At 39.4% G+C, this 25,311-nt stretch overlaps 1 protein-coding gene and 2 long non-coding RNA genes across 9 annotated transcripts in view; 2 read left to right on the top strand and 1 right to left on the bottom strand.

Moving 5' to 3' along the window:
* Positions 1–14,363, top strand: part of LOC144318086 (uncharacterized) — an 84,210-nt gene extending 69,847 nt beyond the window's left edge. The window contains exon 7 of the long non-coding RNA XR_013383947.1: positions 14,173–14,363. This is a non-coding gene — a long non-coding RNA (uncharacterized LOC144318086). The remainder of the gene's footprint in view (positions 1–14,172) is intronic.
* Positions 14,364–17,641: 3,278 nt separating this feature from the next.
* LOC144318064 (uncharacterized) lies at positions 17,642–19,308 on the bottom strand. The gene is made up of 2 exons (XR_013383922.1): positions 18,352–19,308; positions 17,642–18,213 (listed from the first exon to the last, which is right to left on the bottom strand). It is a non-coding gene; the product is annotated as an uncharacterized LOC144318064 (long non-coding RNA).
* The window catches only part of NAA35 (N-alpha-acetyltransferase 35, NatC auxiliary subunit), a 108,038-nt gene continuing 101,536 nt past the window's right edge, over positions 18,810–25,311 (top strand). For 2 of the 7 annotated variants that reach the window (XM_077904795.1, XM_077904806.1), the window contains exons 1-2: positions 18,995–19,152; positions 20,035–20,163. In XM_077904795.1, the coding sequence (XP_077760921.1) occupies positions 19,008–19,152; positions 20,035–20,163 (274 nt within the window). In that variant the 5' untranslated portion in view covers positions 18,995–19,007. Of the gene's footprint in view, positions 18,926–18,994; positions 19,284–19,415; positions 19,501–20,034; positions 20,164–25,311 lie in introns of those variants that run through there. The other 5 variants (XM_077904834.1, XM_077904814.1, XM_077904852.1 and 2 more) reach the window with 5 other exon arrangements.

The raw sequence follows: 25,311 nt of genomic DNA, 5'->3' as shown, positions 1-25,311 counted from the left end.
TGAGTAGGTCTGGGGTGGTGTCTGAGAACTTGTGTTTCTAACAAGTTCCCAGATGAAGCTCAGGCTTCTGGTCTGGGAAGCACACTCTGAGAATCACTGATGATACACTTAGACAAGAGGCAGGAGTTGGGTGGAGGGGTGAGAGAGCGCCTCCTAGAGGAGAGGTGCATAAACTTATGGATACTTAGGGCAATTGTTTTTCTTTTAGGTCTGGACATTAATATGCAACATTGGCTTTTTTTCTTCTTCTTCTTCTTCCCTCTTGTGATAGCTTCTCCACCACCACCCTTTACCTCCCATTAGCCTATTTCTGGCTCTGCTCTAGCAAATAATCAGGCTTCAGCCAACTTTGGCTTTCTCTAAGAAAATTGAGCTTTCAAAGGGTGGGTTTCACTTCCAAATGGTAGAAGTTTGAGAAAACTGAAAGTGCAGAGGAAGCTTCTATTTCACAAGTAGAGTTTAGCATGTAGAGTGAGGAGTAAGCTCCAGTGACACAGGTGGAGTATATAGGAAGGAAAAAAAATTAATGCAAAACTTTAAGAAGATAAGCAAAGTGTGTGTGTGTATGTGTATGAATTATCTAGTGGTGAAGATTATTAAGTAGCCCTAATGCTTTAGGTAAAATAGAATATTTAAGACTGCTGTGTCTCAGTAATGTTTAAAATATTGAGTGAACTTCTCTAGGCCAAGAAAGAGAACTCATTCATGTTTTGCCTGTGACTTGTTTTCTCCTTTCAATGACCCAAGTGTTTGCAAAGGAAACAGAATTGGGTGTAGCAGTTCTTAAAGCCATTGCTATTAAATAATCTAGAAACATGGATATGGAAGTAAATAACATAACAATTTGTTAATTTCTCATTCTTTCCCCTAAATTGCCAAGAGACTATACTGTAGACAGCCAGACAACTGTCTCCAAGTCTCCTTACTCCTGCTCCTGGGTGCCTTTTGGTGTTTCCTAAAGGAAAAGCAGATGGAGCTTAAGGATCAAATATCACTATGATCACTAATTTTATGTGTCAACTTGGCCACAAGGTGCCCAGACATTTGATCAAACATTATCCTGGTGTGTTTGTGAGAGTATTTCTGGATAAGATTAACATTTGAATCAGTAGACTGAATAAAGGGGATTTCCTTCCCAAATGTGGGTGGGTGTCATCCAACCAGGTGAAGGAATAGAACAAAAAGGCTGACCCCCTACACGTAAGGGGAAACTCTTTCCACCTGACTGCCTTCTAGCTGGAATATCAATTTCATTGCCTTCGGACTCTAATTGAAATATTGGCTCTTCCTGAATCTCAGAGCTGATGGGATGACACCATTGGCTCTCCTGGGTCTCCAGCTGGTCAATTGCAGGTGTTGGAACTGTTAGCCTCCGTGATTGCACCAGCCATTTTCTTATAATTTATATACATACACACCCTACATCCTATATCCTACTGGTTCTGTTTCTCTAGAACACCCTGACTAACTGCAGATGGTCCAACCACAACACAGCCTGGCCATAGCCACTTTTCTGAGGGCACCTGGTGAGGAGGCCAGCAAGAAGAAGGTGCTTTGAGCTCAGTGATTTCTGCTAATGAACTGGTCTTGAAACAAAAAGCTGAGCTTTCTCTTCAGTATATTCATGATTATCTAGGCTAATCTGTACTTTAGGTTAGACCTAGGCTAGATTAGCTAAATTTACAGAAGAATTCATTGGTTTGGTTCCCCCAACTTGTATGTGACAATTTTTTTTTCTAGAGCAGTGGATCTCAAGCTTGACTGCCCATCAGAACCACCTGGAGGGTTTCTAGAAGTCTCATTACCCTAATGATACTCAGAACAAGTAAAACAATCTCTGATGGGAGGGCTTGGATATCCATATTTAAAGTCCACTCGGTGATTCCAATGTGCAGCCCAGGTTGAGTCTCTGAATCCAGAACACCCCAAACTTTGCTAGAAATGAAATATTATCTAAATTACAGTTATGAGTCCCAGTGTTCCTTTGGTTGTAGTATATATATACACCTGACAAAATGGGCTCAGAAAAACAATACATGTTTAATGACTGATTCTTCCTGACAGAACGCTATGCCATTTTGTAGAATAAAGTTTATAAGTACCTTGATGATACCTCATTTAATTATTAACCTGAATCTAAGAGATGGGTAGTATTATGACCACTTCTAATACTGAAGCCTGTATATAGTGTGACTTGAAGTTCATAGAGCTAGTAAGTGGTGAAGTCAGAATTAGAACTCAGGTGTTGGTGGATCCAAATTCAGATTCATGCCTACCTCCTGACCCACCTATCAATATAGAAAAACAGTATGTTCCTCTGTGACCTGACAAATCACGGTTTTCACTTTGCACTAAACTGTGGATGCCTACTGGGAGTCCCATAATAGGTAATGTAATATATGGCAATCCTCAGAATTAATGGGTTATTTGCAAGTTAGTAACCTAAACCTCAATTTAAAGTAACTTAAATGAAATTTCTTAAAATAGGCATGTTCAAAATACTCATTGAAATACTACATTTGTAAAACATTCAATTGCTGCCAATTTTCAGACTTTTTCTTTCTCGAGAATTTGTCATGTAGGTGTCACATCATATATATATTTTAAGATTTATTTGACAGAAAGAGCACAAGCAGAGGGAATAGCAGAGGGAGAGAGAAGCAGGCTCTCTGCTGAGCAGGGAGCCCAATGCAAGGACCCTGGGATCATGACCTGAACTGAAGGCAGACACTTAACTGACAGAGCCACCCAGGTGCCCTGAATATGCTCCCTTTTTTAAAAATTTGACTCTATGTTTTATGATACAGACATTCAGCCACCCAGGCATCATTTTAAACAGAAATTGCCTTCCCTATCTTGATAATCTATATTTTCATTCTGCTTGGCTCTTGATTGTCAGCAAATACAAAATCAGTCCTTATATATTTACCATCTTTTTATTATCATTAGCTCTTTCTGCTCTTTCTCTCTTATTCTGAGCCTTTCCTGGGACTGGGGGAAGAGTATCTCACTTATTACTGTGGCTTCAAGGGTATAGAAAAAATGTTCTCATTTGATATTTGATAAACCTAAGAAGTAATTTTACAGAGGATGAACTTGAGGTTTGGACAGGAAAAGGGATTTTACTACTTAGATATTTAGCTGGTAATGGCAGAACAAGAACTCAAGTCCAGACTCATGCAGTCAGTCCTAAGGACCATGCTATCACCACTGCTTACCATTCAAGATGATCCCCAAACCTACATTTCCAACTCTCCTGATTTTTCTCTGATCCTATCTGACTTTCAGATCCTATTGTCTTCAGGACTTGCCTCTAACTCAGCCTGAGTGCTTCAATCCGCACAGATTAGATGGGTTGTACTAGTATGTAATCCTTTGACTTAATTTCTCTATCAATGTTTTTTTGTTTCTTACTGCCAGGTATGGTACTAATCTTGGATGAGATACCATATGGTGGGTGACATTAGCCTAAGACCAAGGCTGACATAGATACTACAGGATTTTACAAGGTGCTACTTGAAGGGTTTTATGGGGCTCCTCTGGAGTTAGTTGTCATGATTATCACAGTAAGTAGCTAAGCTATAGTGACCAGTGTTACATACTTGACCAGAAACTAGGTACCTGTTTTTATTTATTTATTTTTAAGACTTTATTTAAGAGAGTGAGAGCAGAGGGAAAGTGAGAGGGAGAAGCAGACTCCCTGCTAAGCAGAGAGCCCAACATGGGGCTCTGTCCCGGGACGCTTAGATCATGACCTGAGCTGAAGGCAGATGCTCAACTGATTGAACGACCCAGGTGCCCCTAGGTTCCTGTTTTCTACCTGCTCCATGGTCTCAGTGGAATCCCAATGGGCCTGACTGGCAGAGAAACCAGGTAATCAGATAAATTCTTTCACAGACATTCAAGGTCTGTTTCTGGATCACCGATACAGTTTTGCCTACATTGATGGCCAGCCATATGGGCATGTTCTGGCCCACCAGGCATGAGAGAGAGCAGAGGCACCAGCCAGGTACAACTGTACTTCATTTTTCCCCCCTTATAAAAACTCTGAATTCTGACCTCTGGCACTGTATCGATGAACACTCCCCGCTGCCCCCCACCTATCTGAACCTTGGCATCCTCTGAGGTATTAGGCTAGGCCATTTCATCTTCCAGGAAACCAACCAATCCAGTGAGCTCAGATAACTTCTGTCCCAAGAACAGCTCCAGTGTAAGAAGACACCATAGATGATTATGCTGTACTGGAAAGCCTGCTGTACATGGTCATGAGCTCTGGAGGTTCACGTGGGGCCATGAAGAAGTGCTCAGCTTTACAAGTTGCCTTTTCTTTACCACCTGACGATTGAAAATCAGTATATGGCTAGTTACCTGGAATTAATGAAATACTATTGCTAACAGCAATGTTTCTGGATCTTGTGGTTGGCCACAAATTATGCTACCTTACAGTACTTCTGCTTCAAGGAGTGTAACTATTCCAGAAATGTGGGTTCTGACCAATCTTAAGTTCTCTGACAGTTTACTTAAATTACAAAAAATTTTTATATATCATAAATTTTATTGATTTTAGGGGTATACTTCAATAATCATTAAAAAAACTTTTAGTTGGGAAACCATCACCACAATCAAACATTTTCATCACCTCCACATGATCCCTCATGAACCCTTGCAAGTCAGTCTTCATTCCCACCACATTACCCCCAATTTTGTAAAAAATAGCTTTATTGAGATATAACCCACAAACCATACAATCCATCCATTTAAAGCATACAAGTCCTTGGCTTTTAGTACGTCCAGAGTTGTTGTGATTATCACTATAATCAATTTTAAAACATTTTAATTACCTCTGAGAAACCCTGTACCCCTTAGCAATCACCTGCAGCCCTCTATCTCCCGCAACCCTCTCTCTCCCCCGGCCCCAGGCAACCACTGATCTACTTTCTACCTCTATAGATTTGCCTACTCTGGATATTCTGTGTTAATGGAACACTACGTGATCTTTTGTATTTGGCTTATTTCACTCAGCCTAATGTTTTCAAGCCTCATTCATCTTATAGCATCTATGAGTACCTCATTTCTATTTATAAGACTCCATGGTGTGGGTATACTACATTCAGTTTATCAATTCTTCAGTTGGTGGGCATGTGGGTTGTTTCTACCTTTTGGCTATTATGAATAATGCTGCTATGAACATCCAAGACCATGTTTTTATGTGCATATAAATTTTTATTTCTTTTGGTAGGAGCAATTCTAGGAGAAGAATGGTCTCTTTATGTTTAGCCTTTTGAGGAATTTCTAGACTGTTTCCAAAGCAGCTGTACCACTTTACATTCCTCTCAGTAATATAGGAGGGTTCCAGTTTCTCTACATCCTTGCCAACATTTGTTATTATCATTCACTTTTACTGGCGTGAAGTAGTATCTCATTTGATTTGCATTTTCCTGATGGCTAAAGATGTTGAGTGTTTTTTGGTGTGCTTATTGGCCCTTTCTGTACCTTTCTTGGATCTTTGGTCTATTTTTATTTTTTAAAAAGATTTTAATTATTCATGAGAGACAGAGAGAGGCAGAGACATAGGCAGCCTTCCTGTGGGGAGTGTAATGTGGGACTCCATGTCAGGACCCCGGGATCACGGCCTGAGCCAAAGGCAGACACTCAACCACTGAGCCACCAGGTATCCTGATCTATTTTTAAATTGTTTCTTTTTATTGAGTTGTAATAGTCCTTTAGATGCTCTATATACAAATCCTATGTCAGATAAATGACTTACAAAAATTTTCTTCCATTCTTTGGGTTGTCTTTTTACTTTCTTCAAAGCCTCTGCCACTACTGTGGCACTTTACTTCATTCTGGCTCCTTTTATAGTTGTTAGCTTGTAACTGTCTTCCTTGAAATTAGAAATCAATTGATGGTCATATCTTTTTTTTTTCTTTTTGATGGTCATATCTTTTAGTATATTCTCAGAAACCTAGATTGTTCTTTGCACATATACAAAGTATCCTTGAGAATTGAGGTCTGAATTATAGGTTCTATTAGCTGAAGAACTTCAAATGACAATCCTAAAGCCAGAGATTTTGTTTTCCAAGTAAAGGTAACCCAGCCACTTCATATCCAGATAAATGAATGAACACAATTAATTCTATCCATTGACAATTATTCTCTTTAACTGAAAAATAGCATTGATATAACAGTCCAAATTTCTAAAGTCCTAAAAACCCATTTGTATTGCCAAACATATTCTAGAACCAACATGATAGCGATGGTTCAGTTTACAATTCTGGGATCAAAAGCCATTCGAATTTTTGAAGAAGCTTAATGCTAAGAGTATACTAAGTACATCATAGGCCCACGAAACCCTTGATCTGGATTGGCCTGGGAATTGAAGCACCATTCATCACGTTATTTCTATGGGAAAGTATATCACAGCATTGGGCAGCATCATAAACACATCTGTCTGTGTAAACCCATTACAGACCCAGAGACCCCTGATTAGCAAGCCTGAAGTTAAAACAGGATTTGGAATATAAGGAACATCTCTCACAAACCACAGTAAAGATTAGTTTTTCCTAAGTATGGAATATATGAACTGGAATTTAAGATTCCACTCAAATACCAGTCTCAAGAAACTGAACATTTGAACAGTATCAACTGTAAAAATGATCTTGAAGATTATGCAGTTACAGGGCACATGCTTATAAGGAGAAAAACCTAGGATATGGTATGTTAATACCCTATCATACATAGCCCCCCTAACAAAGGGAAACAACTACAAATTCTGAAAGAGGAAGGAAAAATAACTAGAAGTAAAGAGACCAAAATGCTAATAATAGGGCACCTGGTTGGTTCAGCCAGTTAAGCATCTGCTTTCAGCTCAGGTTATAATCCCAGGGTCCTGGGATTGAGCCCACCTCAAGCTCCCTGCTCAGTGGGGAGCCTGCTTCTCAACCTCCTGCTGCAGCTCACGCTGCTTGTGCTTGCTCACTCTTTCACTCACTCTCTTGCTTTTCTGTCAAATAAAGTCTTTAAAAAACCAAAAAACCCAAAAATGCTAATAATCATGTTGGAGTAGAGTTCATTTTCCTCCTTTCATTTCTTCTGAATAATCTCTAATTATATTTACTTTTATAATAAAACACCAGCATAATTTATCCTCCTGAATTGTAACTTCTGTGAGAGTCAGGATTTGTTGGTCTTGTATACTGCTGAGATGTTGCCCCTGCATAGGAGAGTACTTGGCACAAAAAAGGCGCTTAATAAATACTTGCTGAGCTATAGAAGTAATCAATAAAAGTTTCAGAACTGAAAAGTAGAGTTGGGAATGCAGGACTTGATAACGAAGTAATTTTTCTTTATATTTGTCTCATGTGGAATAAAGAGAAGCCATTACCATGTGAAGATTCAAGGAATCCTACAGTTTCCACAAGTCTATGTTGTATGGAAAGACTGCAAAACATGAATGTACTCTGCCATTAGAACAAAAAGGGTGTGCAGAAACGAAAGTTCTATACAAAATCCCTAAGAAATAGGCTTTTTTTTTTTTGCCTTGCCCCATCTACTTTAATTTCCAGAAAAGATGAGCAAATAATTAAAGAATAGGGTTCCAAATACCTTGCAGATTTCTTAAATTGCCTCTTCTACTGAAATATGTGTGTGTGTAAAAATGGATCTCATAGCTTAGACTCTTCTGAAAACTAGAAGTTATGCTGCTTCAAATTATTTACTATAAGTGAAGATTTTTCAATACTTATGTGCTGGCATTATATTATAACATGAATTTCAGATTTCATATGTTGGTATACCTACAGAAATCCTAATTCTTGAATGTCCCTAAAGTGCAAAAGGCTAGAGCAATACTTGAAAAAGTTATTAATCACGGTTTGTACCAGATAAGCTATTTCTTCCCCCTCCACACTTGCCAGTATATTTTATCTGGGTTATTTTCAAATTATTTTGGTAATCATTTGGTAAGAAAGGTTGTTAGTTTTCATTTTGCATACTTTAATAACTGCATTCAGTTTTGAATAAATCCTGTTCTTAGTTTTAACTTCACATTATATATTTTCACTTAATACCAACAAATGTTCTTTTCCTTTGTCCAAGCATATTTTAAGAATAACTGGCACAGAAAGATGAAAATATACCATTCTATAAATAACAAAATTCTCCTGATGATTCTCTGCATTTGAGTTGCCCAGACTTTTTTAACTTTGGCAGAGTTCTCCAAGGACTTCAAATACTTAGGGACTGTGCAGATTAATGTAGCATTTCATATTTTCGGAAAGGTAAACATGATCATTTATAGCTCTGTAAAAGTCATGTCCAAAGGATAAAGAGAAATTTGCAAGATCGTGTCTCATGTAAGCATCTATATTTTGGTTCAATTTAGCTTAGAATAAAAGTGGTTTTATGTTTTATTTTGGGCCGACAATCATAAGAGGCTTACTATAAATCTTCGAGCACCTGAAAGCTGTTCTTTAGACAATTGAAATTAATTTTTTTCAGCTACATTGAGTACTTGTAAAGTTCAGAGGCTGAAGCATTAGTTCCTTAATAGTTTTATAAACTCAACTCAGTGAAATGGATTTTTAAAGAGATGGGAGTATAAAATAAAGGTACTTTTCCTCACAATTGTTTAAAATGGGATAAGTGGCCATGAATCTGAGTGTGACAAAGTGAAGTAGTGGAACTTCACTTTCAGTATGAAGGAGTCTTCTAGACAACCTAGTTAAGTGGTACTGAATAACAAAAATATCAGAAAAATGGAGAAAATTTATGTTATGCAATTTTACAATACACTAGAATGGGTTCTCAACAACCTATAAATAATGTAAAGCCATTGTCTTACAAATGAGGACACTGGAATTTAACATGTTTAGGAGACTTGCTTCAGATCTCTTAGTCATACATTTATCTAATCTTTCATTTTTTAAAAAAGATTTTATTTATTTATTCATGAGAGACAGAGAGAGAGGCAAAGACACAGGCAGAGGGAGAAGCTGGCTCCATGCAGGGAGCCCAACGCGGGACTCAATCCTGGGTCTCCAGGATCAGGCCCTGGGCTGAAGGCGGCGTTAAACTGCTGACCCACCTGGGCTGCCCTCCAATCTTTTCATTTTAACAGGAAGTATTAACTTCCATAAAATGAACATGAATAGGCACACACTCACAAGAACAAAAGGAATGAATGGAGGAAAAGCCATATCCTTGGAGACAGAAAGCACATGAATGGGGGCACTGACTTGGCAGACCTAAGAAAGTTGGATCATGAGCTAGTGGCAGGGAAAGCCAAAAATCCACCCATTTTGTACCACAGAAATACCTAGAAAGTCTAGATGCCTTCAGAGATAGAAACTAGGGTGAAGCTAAAGACAGGGAACTGTGTTTCAGAAGCACTAGGACCTGACATCTCAATTCTGTATGTTTCTGATGACCTCTCCTCCATTCCTGTAGAGGATTAGAAAGGGTAAAGGGGAGAACTTTCGGCAAATAGAGGCTATCACAGAGTAGAGAAGGGATCCTGGAACAGATGGGGTTGGGGCGGGGGGCGGTGGATAATTTATGAAAAACAAAGATTAAATGAAAATGTTATAATAGATGTTGAGATTCTCCCTCCTTTATCTCCTTCCTCCACTAAATGGCTGTTCAGTTAGCAGTTCTTTGAAGAAGAGTTACTAGGTTCCACAGTTCTGGGGAAGCCTTTCATAGACAGTTTATGTGAATGATACTCCTGGAGATGTGCATGAAGGCCCTGGATCAGGAGCACCTTTGTGAAGAAATCAAACCAGCCCAAGACACACACCCCAAAATAATCATGTCAGAAATCCACCAACAAAATGGGCCAGCCAGTTCTCCTATTAGTGAAGACAAGCTTTTTCAACCCCTCCTGGGAACGTAGAGCCTTCGATCTGCTCTTTGAGATCCTGTGCTTCAATAATGAACCTCTAGCCAGGAATCACCATATTGAAGAAACCTCTGATATGAATGACAGACTGAAATAATTAGGAAAAAAAACTTAGAAAAAATAATATATGCAGGTAGAAGACAATTACCATTAATGTTATCAGAGATATGAGAAAATAATACATATATAGAAAACAGTATTCTGTTATGATAAGAAACAAAAGAGACCTTGAAAATTAAAATGATAGCAAAGAATGATAGTCACTTGGGTGGCTCAGTCCATTAAGTGTCTGATTCTTGGTTTCAGCTCAGGTCATGACCTCAGGGTGGTAGGATCAAGCCTTGCATCAGGGTCTATGCTCAGCGGGGAGTCTGCTTGAGGATTCTCTCTCTCCCTTTACCCCTCCCCCTCACCCCCCTCTCTAATCTTTTTAAAAAATGTGATAGCAAAAATGAAAACTTAACAGAAAATTTGAGAGATAAAGCTGAAAACTGTAAATAAAGCAAAAACAAATTTAAAATTTTTCTCATCCCTTTATGAATATAGAATTCTCTTAAAAAATTAATGAGTGCAAGAAATCTGACATCTGAAGAATATTTCTAGAAGTTGAGGACAGAGGGAAAAGGGCAGGATATAATAAAACACAATTTTAAGAAAATTCCCTAGAGATGAAAAATGTGTATTTTTACTTCAAAGGGTCCACTTAATGCCTGGAAAAATATATGAGAATTAGATAGATTTATGCCTTAGTACATCATCCTGAAATTTCAGTCCTTTGGGATACTATCTGATTATTAGCCAGTAAAGTTAAATACATAATACATTGGTGACACCTCGAAAATTTAAACACTCTGGAATGAAGTTGGATCAAGGGGGAATTTAAAAGAGATGGAATTGAGAAATCTACAGAAATAGGAATATGTGATAAAACCCAGAGGAGGAAATTGTATCATCTCAAATGTCCTCATTATTAAATACAAACAATGGAAACTAATCAAATACAAAATTAGGAAAGGACTACCAAAAGAGGCTGAGAAGGCATTAATAAGAATGAAATAAGAAATTAATTAGAGGGATCCCTGGGTGGCGCAGCGGTTTGGCGCCTGCCTTTGGCCCAGGGCGCGATCCTGGAGACCCGGGATCGAATCCCACGTCGGGCTCCCCGTGCATGGAGCCTGCTTCTCCCTCTGCCTGTGTCTCTGTGCCTCTCTCTCTCTCTGTGACTATCATAAATAAATAAAAATTAAAAAAAAAATAAAAAAATAAAAAAAAGAAATTAATTAGAAAACATACAAAAAGGTCAACTTAAAAAAAAAAAGTGGTCTTGGAAAAAAAAAGCACATGGAAAAAATTGTATGAGTTAAACTTCTTAAAAGCATGATGAGGGAAAAAAATCAACAACAAGGTCAGAAATCACAAAGGAGAAATAACCACAGATATGAATTGAGATTTAAAAGACTCGTGAGTGGAAAAATACTTGTATGTCTGAGTGTTCTGTAATAATTTTCATTAAAGTGAAAGACATTCACAATCCATCTTGAAGTTAAAAAAAAAGGTACAGTGAGAACTCACTTTCAATACACAAAATAAGACAAAATATATGCATGGGCAAAATGAAGAAACAGTACGATAAAAGGCCATCTCTTGGCCTGGGATTATGGGTGATTTTCTATTAGTTTTATAATAAGAAATAAACCTACTGGTTATTTTACGAATATTTTAACAGACATTTAAAAAAATTTAGGTCACTGAACAGTAACTGTTTCATGTAACATTGAGGGGAAGATAATTTTAAATGTCCCAATTTTACTTTGTGGTTTCCACATAAACATGTTTTATTTTGTAGCAACCGACTTGTTGCAGTGTTTCATGTAATTTAAATGGCAGGGTGTTACAAGGTGGGGGAGGAGGAGTAAAGTATTCCCCAAACTGAGAGTTGCTTTGAGACTGGAAAATGAAGCAGGCGACTCCATTCAGTGTACACAAATTCTACCCAGGGTAACTTACTAAGAGGGGGTATGGGGCGGAGGATGATCCATGGCAGCTGCAGAATTGTTCTCCAAAAAGTCCAGACCTGAGTCCACAGATTTTATAGAGGGAGAAGACACACAGAAGGGCATTGGAGTGAGATCAAAGTGTTCAGAAGTACCTACCTGACAGCTAACTTTCAATCAGATCCAGCGGCACCATCTGGCTGCATCAGGAAGGGGAAAGACTCGGTTGTCTCTAACAGAGTCCTGGGAAGCCAAAGCAAGCCTCTCCCCTTTCCTCGCTTTAGGAGGCATTACTAAGGTATGTATGTTTATCTCCCAGGGGCCTGGTATGTAGCCCCAAGAGAAGGGAACATGAACAAGAGAGAGGGCCAAAGATGGAGTCAGTATTGTTAGCACTCCTACACACTGGGACTATGGTAATACAGCACAGTAAAGATCATTTTCTTCTTTGATGAGCTAAAGAAAGCCATTAGGGATGAACAGTTGGCTCTTAATTTCTTTATTAAAGGAAAACTTTATTGTGAAAACATTAACTATACAAAAATAGAATAATACAATGAACTCATATCTATCGCCATCTTCTGCAATTATCAATGTGTATTATTCTCTCTATCCATTTATCCCGAACCCACTGGATGATTTTCAAACAAATAGTAAGCATTATACCTTTTCGCTTATCTTTTGCTATATTTTATAGTTCAGTATGGATATCTTTTAAAAATTTTTTTTAAAGATTATTACAATGTCACTATCCTAAAAAAATACTAATTTCTGGATATCAAGTATCCAGTCAGTGTTCAAGTTTGCTCAGTAATTTCAAATTCTTTACAATGTATTTCAATTAAGACCTGTTTATCTAATTCATAAGGGTTCTTTTTTTCAGTATTTCTTGATTCTTTGAATTTCTTTCCCAATTCATTAATTTCATATTTTGACTGCAATTGATTGGTGTTTGCTTTGCTCATTTCCTTTTTGATAGGAGTTTAAGAGTTTCAGTATCTATGGATTAGACAACTCATTAAGCGAATGTAAGAAATTTACAGTTTTAGTTAATTTTTTTGGTCAATATTTTTTAAGTAAAAAAAAAATCACCTGATAAAGTGTGAAGGAACTGTTTGAAAATCAATAATAAAAAGGAATTGTGGAAGATTTTCTTTACAAAGAAAATGATATTATAAATTACATTATATGTGTGTTATTAAAAGGATAATTGAGAGTTGACATCTCTCTCAGATTCAGTGAACCACTCTCAGCTTTTCTCTAGCTTTGATCTTTATTTTCAGAGCATTTCACTAGGTGCTCTTCTTCCATTTGATCTTGAAATGTTTGGCTTCCTCAGGACTCAATGTTGAGTTTACTTCCCTCTTGACACTGTCTTCTTATGAGATCTCAATAATAACCCATGGTACTAAGTGACATCTTTGTTGATAAATTTCACCAAAAAATATTTTCCTGTAGCGAGTTTAAACAACCAAAAACAAAGTAGCAAAAGACAAATGAAGCCCTGGCTTAAAAAATTACAACTTAAATCATAGAGAGTTAACATAGCTTCTTAAAAGCAGAAAAGAAAATAACCAGTAATCCTACAGAAAAATATGTTAGAGGTAAAAGCAGACAGATCACAGAAAAAGATGTAGAATTCACTTAAAAAGATAAAAAGATATTCTACCTCACTCGTGATAAGAGAATGCAAATTAAAATTACACTGAGATGCCATTTTTATCACTTAGCAGTCTGGCAAAATTCTAAAACTTTGACCACATACTATATTGATGAGGCTATGGGAACGTGAGCACTCTTACATGCTGCTGGTGGACAATAAAAAAAGGAATAAATAAACAAAAAAAGGAACACACTGAGTAGAGGGGTATCTGGCAATGTGAAAATTACGTATGTATGCATACTTAGACCCCAAATTCTATTTATAGGAATTTAGCCCTAAGATACACAGGCAAAATTGTGAAAAGGCATAGGCACTGAGCTATTCATGGTAGCACTATTTATAATGGCAAAACCTTGGAAACAACCTAAATGTCCATCAATAGAGAACTGGTTGAATAAATTATGGTATATTCACTTAGTGAGGTAGGAGGACTATCTTTTTAGACTATCAATCCAGGACACAGCCATATTAGGAAAAAAGCGATAAACAGACATGTGTTACCACTTTAACATGAAATTATGAGAAGTGGATGTTTATTTGAAACTGTTCTGTATTAATTTTCTGTTACTTTTTAAAAGTCTTTCTGAAAAAATATTTTATTTTTATTTATTTGACAGAGAGAGAGCACATGTGCACACACGAAGTGAGAGGGACAGGGATAGGGATCCCAATATGGGACTCCATCCCAGGACCCTGGGATCATGACCTGAGCTCTAGGCAGATGCTTACCTGACTGAGCCACCCAGGTACCCCTAATTTTCTGTTACTTAAGTGCTATTATTTAAACAAAACTATAGAACTAGTTAAAAGTGGCAATTAGTAGTGATTAATACAAAAACTATGTGAGAAAAATATATTTATAATATTTATACATTATAAACATTATACAGAGGATAATTATACATTATCTCCTAATACTAAAGTTTAACTTTTTTTTAAAAGATTTTATTTATTTACTCATAGACACAGAGAGAGAGAGAGAGAGAGAGAGAGAGAGAGAGAGAGGCAGAGGGAGAGGCAGGCTCCATGCAGGGAGCCTGATGTGGGACTGGATCCCGGGTCTCCAGGATCACACCCCAGGCTGCAGGCAGTGCCAAACCGAGGCCCTAAAGTTTAACTTAAAAAAAAAAAAAAAACTTCTGGGATCCCTGGGTGGTGCAGAGGTTTGGCGCCTGCCTTTGGCCCAGGGCACGATCCTGGAGACCCGGGATCGAGTCCCATGTCGGGCTCTCGGTGCATGGAGCCTGCTTCTCCCTCTGCCTATGTCTCTGCCTCTCTCTCTCTCTCTCTCTCTCTCTCTGTGTGTGACTATCATAAATAAATAAAAATTAAAAAAAAAACAAAACTTCTTATTAGATTACTCTGTATTCTTATTTTTTCCTTTTTTTAATTGAACTATAGTTGAGACCTAATGTTATGTTAATTTCAGGTGTACAGCGCAATGATTTGACAAGCCTATATATTATGCTATGCTCACCACAAGTGTAGCTACTACCTGTCACCATATAATGCTATTCCAATACTATTGATTGTGTTCCTTGTGCTATACCTTTTATTCCCATGACTTACTCACTCCATAACTATAAGCCTGTGTCTCCCACTTCCCTTTACTCATTTTGCCCATCCCCCAGCTCTCTCCCCTCTGGTAATTGTCAGTTTGTTCTTTGTATTTATGTGTCTGTTTCTGCTTTTTGTTGGTTTATTGGTTTGTTTTGTTTTTAGATTACACATGTAAGTGAAATCATATGGTATTTGTCTTTCTCTGTCTGACTTATTTCCCTTACTATAACATCCTCTGGGTCCATCCATGTTGTCACAAATGTCAAGCTCTCATTTTTTATGGCTGAGTAATATTCCTTTGTGTATATGTATGTGTGCGTGTGTGTCACATCTTTATCCATTCATCTGTAGATGGATACTTGAGTTGCTTTCGTATCTTGGCTATTCTACTGTGTATTCTGAAGAGGCATAAATGTAAGACTTTTAAAAAGGGTAATAAAATATAGTAGAACTGATATTATATATATATTATAATATAATATATATTATAAACTGATATTATCTATACTTAATTAAACAGCTCCATGCTTCTTTTTGTCTTGTGGCACAGTAGTATATTTTTACTCTATTTCCTTTTTTGAAAGCATTTTTCTGAACTGTCCACAGGCTTTCAATTTCTCTTACGTTGTGGTAAAACTGAATATAGTCAGACTTAAAGTTCACTTCAGTAGCTCTGCTTTTATCAAACCGATGCTCCACCGATTCCTGGTATCAGTGCCAAATGATGACATCAAGCTAAATTTCCTCTTAACATTAGTGTTTAGGCATAGAATACTTAGGATTTTATGAGTCAAAATTTAGACTCATAAGATTCTTCTCCAGCTGGTCAAAATGCCCACCTCCTCCCTATCTGTAGGCATGTTTATGTAGAACAACTATTTGTCCGTCAGGTCCTTTGCATTAATTTATTCATCATGTAGCCTAATATCTAAAACACCAATCATTTTTTAACACTATGAAGCATAGGAGATGTCATAGATTTAACCTCTCTTTCTCAAGAAATATGGTTTCAAAGTGGAGAGGTAATTAGAACTTGTAAAAATAAACTTGAATTTCAGAAAAATTACAATTTTAGTAAAGAAATTAAGAAAACTCTGTTTCACTTGGCTGGTGTTTTTGTTTTTTGAGTTCTGAAGTAATCTTATTTCCAAAAATTTGGGGGTTTTTGTTGTTTTTGTTTTCTTGCTGTATCAGTTTTTGTTACAATCTACATACAATACTGAATAACTCAGATGCAGTCAGTTCATCCTTTTCTAGATTTCTAATGGCTTCTGCAAAAGTTCATCAAATAATTTTGGAGAAACAATATAGAATTGCTTTATTGTAATTCTTCCCTACATTTTCATCCTCAGTGCACTTAGTGAGCACCTACTATACTCCAACCACCACCCTGAGTGAGGTAGCTGTGATCAAAATTGGCAAAGCTCCTGCTTTTATAAAACCTATTATTCTGTAAGAGACATACAGATGTATTTTTTGCTTTTTAAAAAGCAATTCTAGGGGTGCCTGGATGACTCAGTAGGTTAAGCATCTGCCTTCAGCTCGGGTCATGATCCTGAGGTCCTGGGATCAAGTCCCACTCCCCAGGCTCCTTGCTCAAAGGGGAATCCACTTGTCCTTCTCCCTCTGCCCCTCTTCTCATGCTCTTTCTCTTGTGTGTTCACTGTCTCTCAAATAAATAAGCAACTATATTTAGGTTTAAATTGCAGGCAGTAAAATGGACACATCATAAGTGAATGAATTTTTAGAAATGTATGCACTCATCTAATTACTACCATAATCAAGATCCAGAACATTTTTTATTTTTTATTTTTTTTTTATTTTTATTTTTTTTAAAAAATTTTTATTTATTTATGATAGTCACAGAGAGAGAGAGAGAGAGGCAGAGACACAGGCAGAGGGAGAAGCAGGCTCCATGCACCGGGAGCCCGATGTGGGATTCGATCCCGGGTCTCCAGGATCGTGCCCTGGGTCAAAGGCAGGCGCCAAACCGCTGCGCCACCCAGGGATCCCCAGAACATTTTTTAATAAGATTTTATTTCTTTTACTCATGAGAGACACAGAGAGAGGCAGAGACACAGGCAGCAGAGGGAGAAGCAGGCTCCCTGCAGGGAGCCTGATGTGGGATTTGATCCTAGGACCCCGGGATCATGACCTGAGCCAAAGGCAGATGCTCATCCACTGAGCCATCCAGGTGCCCCACATTTTTCTTTTTTAGAGTTTCATATAAATGGAAACATAGTCATTTGCTTATACTCTTGATTTCATTTGCTCAACATAATGTTTTTTCAGATTCATGTTTTTGCATGTCAAGTAGTTCACACCCGTGTTTTGGTAATTATTATTACATTGTACAGAAAAGCCACAGATTGTTTATCCATTCACCAGCTGATGAATATTTAGGTTGTTTCCTGTTTTGGATTACTAAAAATGAAGCTATGAAAAGTAATGTACAAGTGGAAATGATATGGGAGAGCGAGGTTCTTGTCTCATGGGGTCAAAGAATGAATCTTGCTGACAACGGAGTGTGAGTAAAGTGATAGAAGTTTATTAAGCAAAGATACAGACAAAGCTCTCAGAAGTGAGAAGGGATCCAACAAGGTTGCCACTGAAGGGTTTTTTGGCTGTTTTTTTTACTGAGAACCTAACCAGGGAGCCTATGGCTTTGGGTTTCTTCATGCTTTCTTGAGTGAATGTCATATGGCTGTTTTTGGGTCTGGTGAGTTTCTGTGATTGCTTGGTAACCATCAAAGGGAGAGACTCCCTACATTTTAGATCTAGGGAGCCTGATTTTTTTTTTTTTTTCTATTTTTACTGTCTTAATCTATTTCCTTGGGATGGGTAGGAGCCTGACTTTGGGCCTTTCCCTTATTTTTCCCTGCCTAGCTTCATCTGCCCCTAACTCATTCCGACTTCAGAAACGTTTTCATAGGACAGTCCCAGTGGTGCAGCGGTTAGTGCCTGCCTTCAGCCCCGGGGTGTGATCCTGGAGACCGGGGATCAAGTCCCACGTCGGGCTCCCTGCATGGAGCCTGCTTCTCCCTCTGCCCGTGCCTCTGCTTCTCTCTCTGTGTACGTCTCTGATGAATAAATAAAATCTTAAAAAAAAAGAAACATTTTCATATTTCTAAGAAAATACCTGGGAGTGAAATTGCTAGATCAAGTGATAGTGTATGATCGATTTTCTGGTAAAATACAAACTCAATCAAAGTGACTGCACTATTTTACATTCTTACCAGCAACAGATGAGAGGTCCAGTTGCTCTAAGTCCTTGTCAACATTTGGTGTCGTCTTTTAAATTTTGGCCATTTCAATGGAAATGTAGTAGTAAAGGTGTTTTCTTATTCCTGCCATTCTACTTACATAATACCACTCTAAAATGGATCATGAATACATTTTAAGAAAAACTTAAAACGTTTACAAGTCTGAAAGAAAATGGCTTGGTTGACTGCATATATTTTGTTTCTATTTTCCCTCAAGAATCCTCCAGGCTCTCTAGGACGCCTGAATCCTGTGTCAGGCCGCACTAGCTCGGTGAAACTCACACTCAGGCTTTTCTTGCACGGACACAACTGCCAAGGTCTACAAGGACTTTCCCGGGTCTTTTCCGCCTTACCGTCACCTTTCTAATAATTTCCCAGAGAGCCGCGCGGGGAGGGGCGGGGCTCAGACCCCCCCAAGCTCCACCCCTCCCCGGGACCCGCCCACCACCCGGGAGTCGGCTTGAGGCAGGGGAAGGAAGGTAGCTTCCGGTCTCGCGATTGGCTCTAATCCCGCGAGAAGAGAAGACGGCAGCCATCGGTGGCAATGGTGAGGGAGGGGGTGTGGCCGGGGCGCGCGAAGTCCCCAGGAGTGAGGGAGAGGGGGCGGGTCGCGCGCACCGGGCGTACGCATGCGCGCACGGGGCGGCCGGGCTGGGCTGAGAGGGGAGGGGGCGGCGGCGGCGGCGGCTGAGGCGGCTGAGGCGGCTGAGGCGGCGTCGTTATTTCCGCGGTCTGGACGGTGCGTGGCGGCGCGGGTGGCCACGGGAGAAGTAGGTAGGGACTGCCGGTGCAGAGCCATTGACTCTCCCTTCCTCCTGCGTCCTAGAGCCGCAGCCCCCCGCGCGTGTGGCGGACCCTGGGGACGCCAGGTCACCCTGCGGCCCCGGCCTCCCGCCGCGCTTCAGGTAGGAGCTGCAGGCTCTCCGGTGTCCGCTGCCCGCCGCCCGCCGAGGCCCCGGCCTTGCCCGGTGTTGCCCGGGCGACGACCCGGCACCGGGCGTGCCCGCCCTCCCGCGCGACGACAGCTCTGTCCTTGCTTCCGCGCCCTGTGGGGCCGGGGCCGGCGCCGGGCCCGGCCGGGCTGACCCGGGGAAGGTGGTCGTGGGGCGGGTCCCGCCTCAGGTGCGCAGCCGCTCTGGGCCGGGCGAGTAGGTGCCCTGCGGGGCGCTCCCGCCCTCGGTGCCCGCCGTGCGAGGCTGTGCGGGGTCCTGCCGGGGCACGTGAGGGACCACCCTGACTCAATAGTTGCCTCGTGGGCCCCCGGGCTGCGAGAGGCGGCTCTGAAGAGTGCCTTACTCATTTGTGTCCGGTGTGCAAAGTTGAAAGCTCTGGAGTTCATCCTGCTTGGGCCAGTGGTGGGGGGGTGGCTTCTGATTTTTTTCCTTGGATGGTGGGAAGGCAAGCTCTTAAAAGCCCTTGTAGGTGCTCGGCTATTAGTAAATAAGCAGCAGTGCTTTTAACGTAAGGTTTAATTGCGTTAAGGTTTTTTTATTTTTTATTTTTATTTTTTTTATTTCCCAGTTGCCACTATCAAACTCCGATGAAGTCTGGCAGTTTAGTAAGACTTCCATCCAGGACTTGAGTGAACACACATGGCTTGCAAATAGTCTTGCCCTGAAAGCCACAATCTCTTTTACACCAGTGTTAATTTTATAGGCATTATGGTCATGAAAGCTTCTGTAGAAGATGATGATTCAGGATGGGAGCTCAGTATACCAGAAAAGATGGAAAAAAGCAATACAAGCTGGGTGGACATAACCCAAGATTTTGAAGAAGCTTGTCGAGGTGAGTTTGAATTCTTGGGTTAGAAATTAACAACCTGGGAAAAGGTAAAATAAAATCTTGTGATTTGTAGACTCAAACGTAAGCAACAGGTAAGTGTGGTTTATCAAGTTTGTTAACCACACTTATTCATTCCTTACCCTCTTAATAATTTTAACTTTCATTTAAAGCCAGTATTTGATAGTGCATGAAATACAGATGTTGAAGCAGTTGCTTCAGTTTTTCTAGCCTTAACAGATGAGAGAGTACATGGCAATAATTTCAGACTGTGCAAACATGAATTGTCTTGACCTAAAGATGGTGGACTATTATATGTTTGAGATTTGTAAATAATCAGATCACATTATTTCCTGTCTAAGAGCCTGTAGTGGCTTCCTGTTCAATATAGAATAAAATCCATATTCCATCCCCGTGGCCTGTGTGGTCTGATGCCTGTCTACCACTGACTTCATTTCTGTACCACTGCCCAACTAGGCTCATTATGTTAGTCACAATGTCCTTTCTATGCCATTAAGCTCACCAGGGCATTTTCCCCTTGGGCCTCTGCATATTTCTTTTTCTGTATCTTAAACTGCTTTGCCTCCAGGTCTTTACCTTCACATAGCTGGCTCCTTCCTGGCCAGTTAAATGCTAGCTCCCCAGGGAGGATGTCTCCAAACAATTAATCTAAGTAGATTTAGTAGATTTAGCCCTGTTCTCTTCTGTCCGACTCTACCTCACCTGAATCACTCTGTTTTATTTATTTTTTATTATAATACTTATATACTATCAGAAGCTGTCCTTTCAGTTATTTCTTGTTTACTGTCAGCCCTACCCACTGGAACATAAAGCTCTGTGAGTGCAGACATCTTGTCTGTAAGCCTAACACAGAGAACATTGCCTGGAACATAGTAATGGTTTAACAAATGCAAAGGCATAAATGATTAGAGAAGTGAGCATATTTGTTGTCTGAGGAGAATGGGTCTTAGGGAGAGACAGGAAAGAGACAAATGGTAGAGTGGGAGGGGTGCCTGGGGGGCTCAGTTGTTTAAGCAGCTGCCTCCTGCTCAGTTCCTGTGATCAAGCCCCACTTCAGGAACCTACCTCTTCCTTTCCCTCTGCCCTCCCCATGTGCCTCCCTCCCCACTGTGCTCTCTTGCTCATGCTCTCAAATAAATAAATAAAATTTTTTTGGAAAAAAAAAATGGTAGAGTGAGAGATTGAATTTGAAGAGAGGATGGGATAAAGAACATGGTAGAGAAATTAACTTAGGGGACCAGAATGAGGAATTACTGAGACAGGAGGAACTGAGGTTAGGATTGGTGAAGAAACAGGTAGATTTCTAAACGAGTGGGGAGGAATGGTAGAGGGATACACACCCCGATGGCTTCTCTGTTTTTACTAAACTGAAGGTTAAGTCTTCGTTGTTGATGAGATGGAGTGTTTAGAATAGTGCCCTTAGAAGGAGGAGTAGAGACTCGGAGTAGCTGCAGGTGGTAAGGGAGTCAGCTGGGCATAAGCAAAATGATAACACGTGCACTGACTCTTTGTTATGAAACGTGTCCATTTAAAGAAAGCAAAAGTGAAATTGTGGAAAAAATATTAGACTGGAAATTGGGGGATTGCCCATATCCATCTATCCAAGGGAGAGAGAAAGAAGTGTAAGTTACAGTGTAATTTTTGTGCCCAGAGATCTTAAACTGTTGATGGATTATGCCCGTCATCCTGCACTGATTTTTAAGTGATCTATATTAGAGGGTTGTTGTTCTGAACCTAAATGGAAAAGGCTTTATGAAGTTCATATGGCTTGAGTTGGGCCTTAGAGGAGTGGTGGAGTTTCTGTAAGTGAATGTGAGGGAATTATTCTAGACTCAGATGAACTGTTACTCTCACCAGAGTTCATGAGAGTTGGATATTTGAGGGAGAGTGAGTAATTTTGCTTCCTCATGAGCAGAACCTTAAATAGGCAATATGGTTTTATTCCTGTCTCAGTGGGGATTGAGGAGGGGGAGCATGTCATTTTGTTGCCAACCTCAAACCATCCTGTTAACTTTTCAATAATTAGCTCTTGCTTGGTCTGAAGTGGCACAGATGTGAGGTATATTTGAAATGAAAAAGTTGATGTAGAAGTGATCTTCCTTTACATATAGATTTAGGACTAAAGTCTTTTGGGAGCTCTTGAGCCTATATTATTAATAATTTGTTTTCTTGAAATCAGATTCATAGCATTAATTTAGCTTAGACTCCAGCAGCTTTCTGAGGGCTAAATTTAAAACAAATATTATACCCTGTAACTGTTGCAGTGGTCTTTCCTCTTCAGTAACAGTGCGATGGTATTTGACTAGACCTTGGGGATTATTTATTTTGGTACCGAGAAAGCAATCTGCGTAGTGATGACAGTGTTTTTCATGTACATTTCTATCTGTTCTTTTAGTGACTCTTTGAAGTCTTCTGGACCAAATTCTAATTTCATCACTTCTTTTATTTCCTGTTAGGCAGATGGCACACATTCCCTCCACATTTCCTATTTTCAACATTGAGGCCCTTGGCCTTTTTTGGGGGGTAGGAGGGCTTTTTTTCCCCCCTTAAATTATTTTGAATATATGGTGCTATTACTGTTACTGTGCCTGGTATGTAACATGTCATTTATCTAACACTTCTGAGCTTTGCTTCTCTAGGAAACTGCCTAATTCAAACCATCTCATTGCCTCCTATAAAAAGTCTTTGATCTTCATATTTCATTTGGTTGTCTAAAATTAGGTGCTTTCTGAAGTACAAACCTACAACTTAAATGATCATAAAATATATATTGCTCATTCTTCTACCTATCAGATTCTTTTCTTCCACACTGTTTATCCTAGATTGATGACACTGTCAGGTATCTAGAACTCAGAGGTAATCCAAGGTTGGCTGTCATTACTTCCATTCTTTTTGAGCTTTAGTCTAGAATGAAATGGGCCTATCCTGTCATTTCATATCCTTCTCTCTTTGATGGTTTTACTCATTCCTCCTCTGTCTTTCTCACCCCATGTTTTAAGGCCCCATCACTTATCCAGTTTGTCCCACTCTTGCCCAGTACTTTTGGAAAACTTTTATTGATTTCTCTTCCTCTTTTAAAACCTAGGATTCTTAAGTTTCTTGTTCCTTTTCCTTTTTGTGTTGTCTTCTCTCATTTAGAATGTTTGTAGATCCTAAGATATATTTGTTTAAAGAGTGAATGAAAGGTGCCTGGGTGTCTCAATTGGTTAGCGTCTCCTTTGGCTCAGGTTATGATCCCAGGGTCCTGGAATGAAGCCCAGCATTGGGCTCCCTGCTTAGCGAGGAGTCTGCTTCTCACTCTCCCTCTGCCTCTTCTGCTGCACGTGCCCACTCTCGTGCAGGCGCTTTTTCTCTCAAATAAAATATATATATATATATTTTTAGATATTTATTTATTTATTTATTTATTTATTTATTTATTTATTTATTTATTTATGAGAGACACAGAGAAAGAGGCAGAGAACACAGGCAGAGGGAGAAGCAGGCTCCATGCAGGGTTCCCGATGTGGGACTCAATCCTTGGTCTCCAGGATCAGGCCCTGGACTGAAGGCGGCGCTAAACAGCTGAGCCACCCAGGGTTCCTCAGATAAATAAAATCTTAAAAAAAAAAAAAAATATTTTAAGGCCATGTTTCTTCATATTAGAGTATCTGGATATTGTACTTCAGAGGTTTGAGAACCACTGGATTACATTAAATGCTATCATTTTGGGTGATTGCCTGAAACCAATGTAATTACGAACACAAGATTGGGAACTGAAATTATAGCAATACTTGATTATAATGTTAGTATCCATTTGGTAATCTGTAATCTTCTTAACAAATTATCACCAAACTGATTACATGGCATTTAACAATTATCTTAAACAAAACATAGATTCTTGATAAAACTTTCATGGACTCCTCTGCTGAATTTATAAACCCCAATCTGAGAGTCCTTGTTCTAGGAATTTGCTGTTTGTATTACTTTATTCAAGAAGAAAAAGATGGAAATGGCTTGGTGAAAGATCTGGGCAAATCTAAGTAAGTATATTGGGCAAAGATCTGTAAAGAAAATTTTAAGTGATTCTGATTTTGGAAATTTATGTTTTCCTTGTTACATCTTCTCAATGTTTTCAGTGGTGGGGCATGGGTGGGGTGGGCTGTACTAGTAATTGTGGGTCACTTTAGATCAGCGATTATCTGCCAGGGTTGATTTTGCTTCTTAAGGAACATTTGCCAATGTCTTGCAACATTTTTGGTCGTCACAGTAGGAGGCGGGCGGCTGCTGGTGTCTAGTGGATACACACCAAGGATACTGCACTGGATAGCCCCCACAAAGAAGTAATTGTTTTGCACAAAATGCCAACAGTGCTGTGTAGTTCACTCTATTTAGGTTACTTTCAATAATATTCGACTATCATTTAATCTTTCTGACCCTGGATTCTTGGGGAAGGGAACATATGGATATTGGATGTCCTAACACCTCTAACAACTAGCATTAACATAGAATAAGCAGTGGGAAGAGAATGGGAGCTTTGATGCACTTTGAGGTCTTTTCTGCATTGTTGAATACATCTTAACAGGTTTTCTCATTAATTAGGTATTGTGTAGCCTCCTTTTTGTTGGGAATTTTTGGTTAACAGAAAGGTTGTCCTCAGAAGTCAACGCCTTCCCTCTTTTAGCTGGTTATTTTAATATCCATAATTCTAGATAGCATGCTTTTATTGTTACTTCTGGATTCCTTGCATTCACGATTTGGCATTATCTGTGGACTTCTTTTTTTTTTTAAGATTTTATTTATTCATGAGAGATGCAGAGAGAGAAGCAGGCTCCATGCAGGGAGCCTGACGCGGAATTCGATCCCGGGTCCCCAGGATCAAGCCCTGGGCTGAAGGTGGCGCTAAATCACTGAGCCACCCAGGCTACCCTGTGGAGTTCTATCTATAGTTATAACTACATTACGGATATGCAAATATTATCCATAGCTGAGCTAAAGAGTAAAGTTTTTCTTTTTCTTTCCTGTATAATTCTTACACAAAACTTTTTAATCCAAAAATCTATGTGGTTGTCATTAATTCTACCTTAGACTCTTTACTACTTGTCTAAATCTCCTTAAGACATTCAGACACCTCAGACATCTATTGTTTTCATC

Source organism: Canis aureus, chromosome 1 (genome assembly GCF_053574225.1).
Source record: "Canis aureus isolate CA01 chromosome 1, VMU_Caureus_v.1.0, whole genome shotgun sequence".
Taxonomy (NCBI): domain Eukaryota; kingdom Metazoa; phylum Chordata; class Mammalia; order Carnivora; family Canidae; genus Canis; species Canis aureus.
Note: the sequence above shows the minus strand (reverse complement) of the source record. Positions and strands in the feature narration are given on the sequence as shown.